Source organism: Dama dama, chromosome 11, assembly GCF_033118175.1.
Source record: "Dama dama isolate Ldn47 chromosome 11, ASM3311817v1, whole genome shotgun sequence".
NCBI classification, from domain to species: Eukaryota; Metazoa; Chordata; class Mammalia; order Artiodactyla; family Cervidae; genus Dama; species Dama dama.
The window spans coordinates 77,679,996-77,691,606 of record NC_083691.1 but is presented as its reverse complement, the minus strand read 5'-3'; the positions used below and the strand labels follow the sequence as shown (position 1 = coordinate 77,691,606).

At 38.5% G+C, this 11,611-nt stretch overlaps 1 protein-coding gene across 1 annotated transcript in view; it reads left to right on the top strand.

The window, feature by feature from the left end:
* The first annotated feature begins 736 nt into the window (after positions 1-736).
* Positions 737-11,611, top strand: part of PLEKHH2 (pleckstrin homology, MyTH4 and FERM domain containing H2) — a 95,314-nt gene continuing 84,439 nt past the window's right edge. The window contains exons 1-2 of the mRNA XM_061155512.1: positions 737-838; positions 8,998-9,127. Of these exons, the coding sequence (XP_061011495.1) occupies positions 9,005-9,127 (123 nt within the window). The 5' untranslated portion in view covers positions 737-838; positions 8,998-9,004. The remainder of the gene's footprint in view (positions 839-8,997; positions 9,128-11,611) is intronic.

The following is an 11,611-nucleotide window of genomic DNA, read 5'->3' as shown; positions in this document are numbered from 1 at the left end:
GAGTCGGACACGACTGAGCATGTATACACACATGCAAGGAACTGTACACAAGGCAGAATGAGCTAAGGAGCAAGAAGAGTAAAAACCTAAACGCTCAGAGAGCAGAAACAAGAGAAGAGATTACTGCTAGGTGGGGCAACAAGCATGATTACACGCAGATTGTTTGAGCTGGGTCTTAGAGGATAGATGGACCATTTAAACGTGGACATAGGAAATAGTAGGTAAATGTTCCAAATGGTCTTCCTTGGGGTGGGGAAGTGCGTAGCATCAGTCTCAGGCAGGTGAAGGGCAGCTGTGAAGAATAAACCTGACAAAAGTAGGATGGAGACCATGAACACTAGACTAAGGGATCTGTTTTTGATAACTTAAGCAAAAGGAAGCCAATGAAGGTCTTTGTCAGAGTGTACATCAAACCAGGACAGTTAACCTGATCAAAGGGTGAAGGATTGATTGGTAAGAGGACTCACTTCAGGCAGGTAGACCAAACAAGAAGGAGCTGAGTCAGGGCAGAGCGAATGGAAAAGAGGTGAGCCCTACAACAGACTCTGAGCTCTGAGTGTGGCAAAGGCCAGGGATAGAAACTCCTGGACAGAACTCTCTCCTGGGATTAGGGACAGGGAGGGGTCAAAGCCCTGGACACACCTCCTAGTGACGTCATAGGCCGTCTGAGGCACCTGATTGGTTTACACGGCCGCCAGTCCCTGAAGGAGGCGGCATCCCGCCCCTCTCTCCCGCCTGCTCGGAGTATGGTGTAAGAAGGTTTTACGCTGAGAACCCCAGGAACCCCGCACAAGACGTGGCCGGGATTACGGGCGGTGTTGCCAGGACCCGCGCAGAGGTAGGCTCATGAGACAGGCCGGGAGCCGAAAGGCGACCCCAGAGATTCCGGTGCCCGGGGATGCCTGGGGGTCCCCGCCCTCTTTACAGCGCGCAGTCCCCGGTGGGCACGTCGCAAGGAGGATGGGGGCGGCGGGCGCATCCGGCGTGCCGGGACCCAGGGGATGGAGCAAGCTGGTACCGGACTCAACTCCGCGCCCCCCGCCGCAGCCCCCGCACTCCGCGTTGATTCCCTTGCTGCCTCCAGAACTGGGCTCTCGTGTGGGAGCGGTGGTCGGCGGCTCCTCGCCCCCTGGTCTCCCGTGACATTTGTTTGAAAACGTTGGGCCCAGGTTTGTGGCGCATCGCGGTTGGTCAGGAGGCGCACGGGGTTGCGGCGCGTCCGCTGCCGAGTGGCCCACGCAGTTAGAGATGCTGCGACTCGGCCTCAGCTTCTTGGGAGCCCCACTGCAACCACGGGGGTGAAACTTCTCAAAACTTTAAAGAACCTTTTTCTAAACCTTGAGTTGCCAAAATGTCAGAATGCCCTTAGGTAACCTGCCGTTTGAAACTGCACTGTCTCTGAAGTTTTTCCCCAACTTTTTAAAAGATGGGACGTTTCAGCCATAGATTTTTGACGTGCGAAACGCCGCGGAAAGAGAAGTTGAAACATTTACGCTGGGAAAGCCTTAGTGCTATGTTACCTACAGGTCACTGCTTTCTTTGTTAAAATGCCAGTCGCAAGCCTCGACCACGCATCTGTGTGTATCCCCAAGGAGCTATGGAGTGAGGAGCACGGGTTCTGAGCAGTGCTACCAAAGGGCCGGCTTTGCCCAAGTGGTGCTGGCTGCCTGGTGGTCGGGAGGTTCCTTAAACAAGGCAAGCCTCAGTGCGGTTAAGAAAGACATCTTTTCTGCTTTAGGAATGGCTCCCCCCGCCCCCTTCCTCCACCGCTCCCGCAGCACTACCAATACACACAGACACACACACTTACCTGGCCAAGTTCATCTGTCCCGTAAGAGGAGAGAATTAAAGGATATGAGTGGGTACCCTGAGCTTCATCAGGGTAAGCCTAAGTAGATGAATTCTTTCTTTTCTTTTTCTTTCCCTCTAGGGATTTGTAAGAGAAACAGGAAGTCAAAGATTTAGAGAAAAGAGCATTCATTCCACAACTGTAAACAGTTCATTTTGTGTCAGTAAATGTTTCCAAAAGTCATTGGGGGTATTTGGAAAACAAAGACTTTTTCCTGTCCGCTGCTGTGAAGATAGATTACTTTTAAATTCGAAATCTAAAAATGATATTTATTTAGCAGGTAGTTGTGGCGCTCAAGGGGATTCCCGTGGTGCCTCAGACGGTAAAGCGTCCGCCTGCAATGCGGGAGACCCGCGTTCGATCCCCGGGTCGGGAAGATTCCCTGGAGAAGGAAATGGCAACCCACTCCAGTACTCTTGCCTAAAAAATTCATTGATGGGGGAGCCTGGTGGGCTACAGTCCATGGGGTCGCAAAGAGTTGGACACAACTGAGCAATTTCACTTTCTTGTTTCTTTCTTTCTATGGCTCTCAAAGCTATGAATATTGTTAGATTCTATAAAATCAGTAGTAATGGGAAAAGATGGTGACTGTTGTTCAAAATTAGAATCTTTAGGAAAGCTGGCGCATTAACACGGCAGTTACTTTATATTAACTGAAATTACAGGATGAAATGAGGAAATCAGGTGTCTAGATCTCAGGACCATTAGCCAACTATAGGCCATAAGCCAACCAATCTGTAGTTTTGAATTTTTAAAATAATGACCCTATTAATAAGGAATGCAGATATTAAATACCAATAATATTCCTAACATTTTGCTACTTCACTGTAAAAGTATGTAATTACATAACTAAAGAAATGAATAGATGTGTTTAACAGAATTTATTTGATGTGTCAGTTTCATAGCACAGTACTCTTGGTGAAATGTATGTCTGATACTTGTCATATTTGAGATTAACAATTAACTCTGGATTGAGTTAATGGTGGAATTCTTGGCAGAGGTAACCACAAACAATAGATTTATTAATATACATCCACTTACTTTTTGTTTATTCATTTGTAAATATATACTCTTTATAATTGAGGTGTAATTCACAAACCATAAAAGTTACTTTTTTAAAGTGTACAGTGCAGTGGTTTTTGGTGTATTCACAAGGTCATGCAATCAACAGCACGGTGTGATTCTACAATATTTTCATCACTCCACAAAGAAGCTCCCAACCCATTACTAGTTGATCACCATTGCTCTCTCTTCATAGCCCTTGGCGACTGCTAAGCTAATATTCTGTGTCTTGAGATTTGCCTATTATATGAATAGAATCATACAATATGTCATTTTTTGTGTCTGGCTTCTTTCACTTGGCACTTAAGGTCATGTTTTTAAGGTTCATCCATTCTTGTAGCATGTATTAGTGCTTTATTCCTTCTTCTGTGGCTGAGTAAGATTCCATTGTGTGGATATACCACATTTTGTTTATCCATTCATCTGATGGTAGACACTTGGTTTGTTTCTACTTTCTGACTGTTTGAGTAATGTTGCTATTAACATTTGTGGACTTCTGTATTCAGTTCTCTTGAGTATATACTTAACATTGGAATTACTGAGTCATATAGTGACTTTATGTTAAAACTTTTGAGGAACTGTTATTTTCCAAAGCAGTTGTACTATTTTTACATTCTCAACAGCAGTATATAGGAGTTCCAGTTTCTCTGCATCCTTACTGACACATGTTATTACATGTCTTTTTTATTATAACTGTTCTATTTGGTATACAGTGTGATGTCATTGTGATTTTGATTTCCTTTTTCCCTTATATTCATATTTATGGTGTTGAGTATCTTTTTATGTGCTTATTCTTAATTTGAATATCTTCTTTAAAAAATATCTCTTTAGATACTTTGCTACTTTTTAATTATGCTTTTTATTGTTGAGTTGTAAGAGTCCTTTCTATTTTCTGGATACAAGTCCTTTATAGCTAATGTGATTAGTAAATATTTCTTCCCATTATCTGGGTTATCTTTTCACTTTCTTTTTCTTTAGTAAAAAATTATGTTTTTATTTATTTTTGGCTTCTCTGAGTCGTCTTTGCTGCTTGCAGTCTTTCTCTAATTGCAGCAAGTGGGGGCTACAATCTCGTTGCAGGGGCTTCTCATTGCCGTGGTTTCTTGTTGCAGACCCAGGCTCCAGGCTTGAGCTCACTAGTTGCAGCTCACGGGCTTAGTTGCCTTGTGGCATGACCAGGATGCCACCAAGGATCAAACCCGTGTCCCCTGCATTGCACAGTGGATTCTTAACCACTGGACCATTAGGGAAACCCTCACTTTCTTGATGGTGTCCTTTGAAGCACAAAAATATTTAATTTTAGGTTAAATTTATCTATTTTTTTTGATTACTTATGCTTTAAATGTTATATTAGGAAACTATTGTCTATTCAAGATCACAAAGACTTAACGACTATTTTTTCTACTACAAGTTTAGAGCCTTAGCTCTTACATCTAGGTCTTTTATCCATTTGGGGTTAATTTTTGTGTATGATATGAGGTGGGGAACCAAATTTATCCTTTTGCATGTGGATGTCCAATTGCCTAGTACCATTTATTTAAAAAGAACTTTTCATTCCACCTTGTCAAAAATCAGTTCACTCTACATGAGGGTTTTTTATTTGTGTATTTTTAAAAATGGATTGAATTGCTCCCTTCCCCTCAAAAAAGAAATGTTGCCGTCCTAACCCGCAGTATCTCAGAATGTGATCTTATTTGGAAGTATGGTTGTTATAGATATATTTTATAATTGAAATAGAGTTGATATACATTATTATGTTAATTTTGGTATACTACATAATGATTTCTTGTTTGCATACGTTATGAAATGATCCTCATAAGTCTAACAACCACCTATTCCCATACAAAGTTAGTACATTGACCATATTCCTTATGCTGTATATTACCTCCCTATGACTTATTTGGTAAGGTGAAAGTTGCTCAGTCGTGTCCCCATGGGCTATACAGTCCATGGAATTCTCCAGGCCCGAATACTAGAGTGGGTAGCTGTTCCTTTCTCCAGGGGATCTTCCCAACCCAGAGATCAAACACAGGTCTGCCACATTGCAGGTGGATTCTTTACTAGCTGAGCCACCAGGGAAGCCCAATAATACTGGGGTGGGTTCAGTTGGTTCAGTTCAGTTGTTCAGTCATTTCCGACTCATTGCGACCCCATGGATTGCAGCACACCAGGCCTCCCTGTCCATCACCAACTCCCGGAGTTTACCAAGACTCATGTCCATTGAGTCGGTGATAGCATCCAACCATCTCATCCTCTGTCATCCCCTTCTCCCGCTTTCAATCTTTCCCAGTATCAGGGTCTTTTCAAATGAGTCAGCTCTTTGCGTCAGGTGGCCAAAGTATTGGAGTGTCAGCTTCAACATCAGTCCTTCCAATGAACACTTAGGATTGATCTCCTTTTGGATGGACTGATTGGATCTCCTTGCAGTCCAAGGGACTCTCAAGAGTCTTCTCCAACACCACAGCTCAAAAGCATCAATTCTTCGGCGCTCAGCTTTCTTTATAGTCCAACTCTCACATCCATACATGACTACTGGAAAAACCATAGCCTTTGACTAGATGGAACTTTGTTGGAAAAGTAATGTCTCTGCTTTTCAATATGCTGTCTAGACTTAGCAGCAGCAGCAGCAGGTTGGTCATAACTTTCCTTCCAAGGAGTAAGTGTCTTAATTTCATGGCTGCAGTTACCATCTGCAGTGATTTTGGAGCCCCCCCCAAAATAAAGTCTGCCACTGTTTCCACTGTTTCCCCATCTATTTGCCATGAAGCGATGGGACCGGATGACATGATCTTAGTTTTCTGAATGTTGAACTTTAAGCCAACTTTTTCACTCTCCTCTTTCACTTTCATCAAGAGGCTCTTTAGTTCTTCATTTTCTGCCATCAGGGTGGTGTCATCTGCACCCCACTGGGTGGGTAGCCTATCCCTTCTCCAGCGGATCTTCCCGACCCAGGAATCAAACCAGGGTCTCCCACATTGCAGGCGGATTCTTTACCAGCTAAGCTACAGGGGAAGCCCTTATTTGTTATATAGCTAATATAAGAGGTTTGTGCCACTTGATCCCCTTCACCTATTCTTGTCCCCATCCTTATTTCTTTATTTCTGTACTCATAATTTTATTCTGTTGATCTAGCTATCCATCTATGTATCTATCTTTATGCTAGTACCACACAGTCTTAATTACTATAGCTTCGCAGTAATTTTTGAAATTGTGTGAGTCTTTAAGATTGTTTTGAGTATTCTAAATTTTTGTATGCATTACAGGATCAGCTTATCAGTTTCTGCAAAAAATGTAGTTAAAATTTTGATAGATATTGTATCAAATGTGTATATCCATTTGCAGGTATTGCCATTCATACAAAGTCTTCCATTTCTTTAGGTCTTCTTTAATTTCTTTCAATGATGTTTTTTAGTTTTGAGAGTACAAATCTTGTACTTCTTTTGTTAAATTTACTCCTAAGTATTTAATTCTTTCTGATGTTGGTGTAAGTGGAATATAGTCTTGATTTCATTTCTGGAGTTTTCCTTGCAAGTGTATAGGAAAACAGTTAATTTTCATATAGTGATCTGGTTTCCTGAAACTTTTCTGGTCTCAACTAGTTCTAATAGCTTTTTTCTTTCTTTCTTTTTTTAATGGATTACTTGGAAGTTTCTGTATATAAGACCATGGCATCTTAAAATAGAGATAGTTTTAGTTTTTCCTTTCCAATCTGTGTGTTTCCTAATTTATTTTCTTGTACTGGCCAGTACGAAACATTAGAAGTGACGAAAGCAAACACCCTTATGTTGTTTCTGATCTTACGCGGATCATTCATTTACAGTTAAGTGTGATGTTAGCTGTGGGCTTTTGTGGATACTTGTATATCAGGGTGAGGAAGTTAACTTATATTGCTATTAATAGTTTGTTGAATGTTTTTAATCATACAATAATGTTGAGTTTTGTCAAGTGCTTTTCTCTGTGTCTGTTGAAATGATCAGATGGTTTTTGTCTTTTATTCTGTTCATATGGTTCATTACACTGATTTTCACTTGTTGAAAAATGTTTGTTATTTTTAAAGCTGTAGAAATTTTATAGTGGAACTAAAAAGGTTATTTTACGTGTATAGCAAAAATTTATCAGTATGAAATACTCTTCTTGTTACTTAAGACATAGAAGCTTCCCTATATTTCTGTGCAGTGATAAGAATGGTTCAAGACTTAAGCATTTCATTTCAGGTCTGCTTAGGAGATTTAAGATTTAAGATTTCATCTGCATTTTCTTCTTTGTCCAGTCTAAAGCTAATGAGAAAAGAAATGAAGTAGCAGTAGAATTGAGAAAGAGTTTGTGTGCATTGATAGTAAATGCTATTATGAATAATGAAAAAGGTCATTAACATGGTTAATATCCTTAGGGAAAACTCATAAAACAATGGGATGGGGCTTTTAGAAAAAATGAGGAAATGAGGAGAACGGTCACTTGCTCTACAGGAAGATTCCCTTACATTATGGCTAGAATTTAGTAGCATCTGAAGGCTTTGAGATGACCAGGGGACTCTTAATGAAGTTGTAGCCTTTGTAGAACAACTTTGCTTATATTTACTTCTGAATTATTGAGTGGTAATATAAGTATTAATATGAAAGCTAATCTAAGCACAAAACAGTATTTATGCTAGGAAAACAATCATTTGCAGGTTTAAAAAACTGTTATAGGTTTAAGAAGGGGTTATATTGCACGAAATATTGGGAAAATCAACTTGGTTAATGTGTGAAGCAGACATGTTTTTGAAAAACAAAAGAACAGAATAATATGCTTCAACTGCAGTTCTGTCCTGGGATTCTGAGTTTTGCTGTCGTGTATAGTCCATGACTGAAGCGACGTCACACACACACATAGTCCATGACTAGGGCTTGACGTCTCCAGAAGAGCCATTCCTAATGCACATTTTGTCAGTTCATAACAAGGGCAATTCAGAAATACATTATAAAGCCATTTATGAAAATGACTTGATGAAATAGTAACATTTAAAACTACATTTTCAACACCAGAACTAGAAACAATTGTGTTTCCAAAATCGAGCAATAGTTTTTTGCACTTTAGAATTTCAAAATCTGTGCCCCTGCTTCTTGGCTTCCCCCTTACTGTGATTCTCCATGGGATTAACCTCCTCCAAAAAAAGGTTACTATCATGGAATACCCTGACTCCAGATCTATTTAATGTAGGTGGTTCCAAATTTCATATGTATATGTTTTCTCTTCTTACACCAAATAAAAATTATCTAAACTTGTACAGGGTCATAATACTTTACCCAGTTAATTGTGCCAAAGTGTTTTTGTTTTGAAAGATAACCTGGACCTGGACAACTTTATGGTAGTGGTAAGTAATAATTATAATGCAAATCTAAGTCATAACTGAAACACTGATATGAAGTTTCTTTAGGTTATTTTTATGCAGGAGACATAAGAGATGCTGGTTCGGTCCTTGGGTAGGGAAGATCCCCTGGAGAAGGGAATGGCAACCCACTCCAGTATTCTTGCCTGGAGAATCCCATGGACAGAGGAGCCTGCCAGGCCATAGTCCATGGAGTCACAAAGAGTCAGACACAACTGAAGTGACTTAGCCCACGCACGTACGATGCTACCAATGGAAGCAAAACTAATAATTTTGTAAATTTAATGTGGTAAAATTGTGAACTGACAGATTTTTAAAAATCTTACCTGCTGAGCAGAGCTAAAATAATGACAGTACGCTGTGTGATACTATTACAGTGTCCAAGCGATGTCAGAACAGCAGGATTTAATTTGTGCCTTACCTGTCTGTGAGAAGAATGGTTCGTTATTGCTGGATTCGCCCTTTTTTCTAGATTGCTGAGACATGGAAAGGTTAAGTTACACAGAAAGTTTAAATAACCCAGTTGGGCCTCCTTTCCTGGCCTCGTCTCTCCTAAGTTCTTTCCATGAGCAGTCACCAGGTTCTGGAATTTATCTTAGGATTCAAAACTTGCATTTAGATATCATTAGATGGTGGCTAGAATGTGTGCATTGGATGATTTAAGGAATTATCCTGGATGCTAATTGATAGTACGCTGTTTGAATGCTTTCTTTCCTAGAAAAATTATGGCAGAGCTTTCTGAGACAGAAGGGCCAGTAGATTGGAAAGAACGTTGTGTAGCCCTGGAGTCCCAGCTCATGAAATTTAGAGTTCAAGCAAGCAAGATACGAGAGCTCTTAGCAGAGAAGGTAAGCTTTTCTCCCTCACCTTTGTTAGTAAAACATCCGTTCTTTGGGACCCATTTCATTTATATTAAGTAATCTCAATACGTTAGGAGGTAAACATTTAAAAAATAATGAATATTATTTAATTTTTTTTCAGCGACCTGATGCTCTACTGGGCATATTCTTTTGCTAGTTTTAGAATGGATTGGACATTAAGACAAAAACACTTCTTTGCAAATACTGGTGGACTATGTAATAATTGTGTGTATTTGATGAATGTAGAATTAATTCATGCTAGAAAGAACAGCTATAATTTATTTGATTTTAGTGTGGTGTGATAGCATTTTGATCTACTAAATGTTTAGAAAAATTATCTTTAAAGTGATTATTGTTCATTTCCTGTGTAAGATAAAATACAGTGAGACATTGTATATGGAAGTATATACCTATTTAGAATTTGTGTTGACAAACATTATATTACTAAACTATAGAATTGAAGCAATATAATTCTGTGCTTCTCTTAATAGTTTTAACCATGTAATTAAAATTTTCATTTGTCATAGGATTTCTTAATATATGTGTATAAAACCAATAGATTAATTCATTTGCTTATTTATTCAACAAATATTCATTGCAGTGTGTTTGTGCCAGACACTGTTCTTAATGCTACAGTTACAAATCTGTGAATAAGACAATGCATGTTGCTATTTCCAGGGAGCTTGGATTCTAGCCCTGCAATGTCCAATGTGGCAGGCAAAGCCACAAGCGGTTAGTGAACACTGTAAATGAGACTAGTTCAAATTGATATGTGCTGGAAATGTAAAATACACACTGGATTTCAAAGATTTAGTTTGAAAAAAGAATATGAAATACCTGTGCAATAATTTTATATTGATTACATGTTGAAATGATAATATTTTGGACAGTAGATTAAATAGAAAATAGTAAAATTATTTCCCTGTTTTTAACTGTAAATGTGGGTACTAGAAATTTTGAAATTATATAAGTAACTCACATTATATTTGTATTGGCAGTATTTGGATGGCTATATAAATTTTGTTAATGATCATTCAGAACTGACCAGGAGAATTTACAGGTGGTTTCTTAAACTCTAGCCTGCATAATCCTTTTAGAGTGGAGACTGGTACACATATCACATCTCTAAAAATCGTGTTAAATCTTACTTGCATTGCTAACCAAGAATCTCTTAGCACAGAAGAATTGTAATAAAATCCAGTAAAACACCATTCAGTTTAAACTTTCATATGTATCTTCTTAAATTTTGTGCACTAACAGCTTTTAGAAGGAAAGACTAAAGTTACTCTATTCACTTTGGGCTAGAGGGTGACCTGTTCATAGGTTTTGTGAAATGAATCCCCGCTATCAATTTACTTTATTTGTCCCTATTAAAATAAAAATTTTAACTTGAAAAAAAATCCCAGTTTGATTATCTCCAAGTTGGGAAAGCTTATCCTAACTCAGAGTTAGTGACTCATGCTTTGTCTTTTGCTCCTCTCTCTGTAAAAATCATTTCCCAGGTTGTACTATGATTGTCCCCCATGTAATGATTTCAGCAATATCGCTAATTATAACCTTGCTGCTCAACCTCACTGGACACTTCCCAAGTGTTTCAGGTACCTCAGCCCTTCAACAGCTGGCCCACTGTTGACCACAGCCTCCTACTTAAAATTTTCTTGGTTCCCTTGACTGTTGTACTCCCCTGGTTTCTTTATGGACTTTCTTTATAAGAAGATATAAAAAGTTATGCTTATTTGGATTCCAATTAATTGACCTTTAAATTCTTAATGCCAACATTTGTTTTGTTCTTCAGTAGGCTTGTCATAGGAAATTTCTTTGTGAGTGCCCATTTTGTCAATTTTAAAAGTGTAATTTTCTCTGTAAGTAAGATTGTAAATAGTTTTTGGTCATTAATTTAGTTACTAAGTTTTCTTTTTTCTTTGTCAGTGAATGAAGATTGAGAGGAATATTATTTCAGAATTGCTGTTTTAGGTGTGGTTTCTTTTTCTTCTTCTTCCTTTTTTTGGTGTCTTCTGTAATTTTATTTGTCTTAAATCCTTTGACAGATCTCAGAGATGGAGTGATTCATATGTGTTTTATACAGGGGAAAGGGGATAAACATGCCAAGTTACTCATGGCTTCCCAGTAAATATATTCAACACCAAAATAGGAATAACACTTTTTCATGATATTTTCTGTATTTTTCGCTAATTTTTTCTCTGGATTAAAATTTATTTTTGGTACCCACCCATAAAAATACCAAATACTGGTATTAAAATAAAAACACCAAATACTGATTTATTATGTACTAAGCACTGTACAGATATGATTTATTTAGTTATTATAACAACCTATGAAGTAATAAGTTTTATGGTTCCCATTTTACAGATTAGGAAACTGATGCTTACCATGTACCAGGCAATCTTCTAAGTACTTTATAATTTTTTAATCCTTATAACAGCCTATGAGGTAGATATTAATATTATTCAT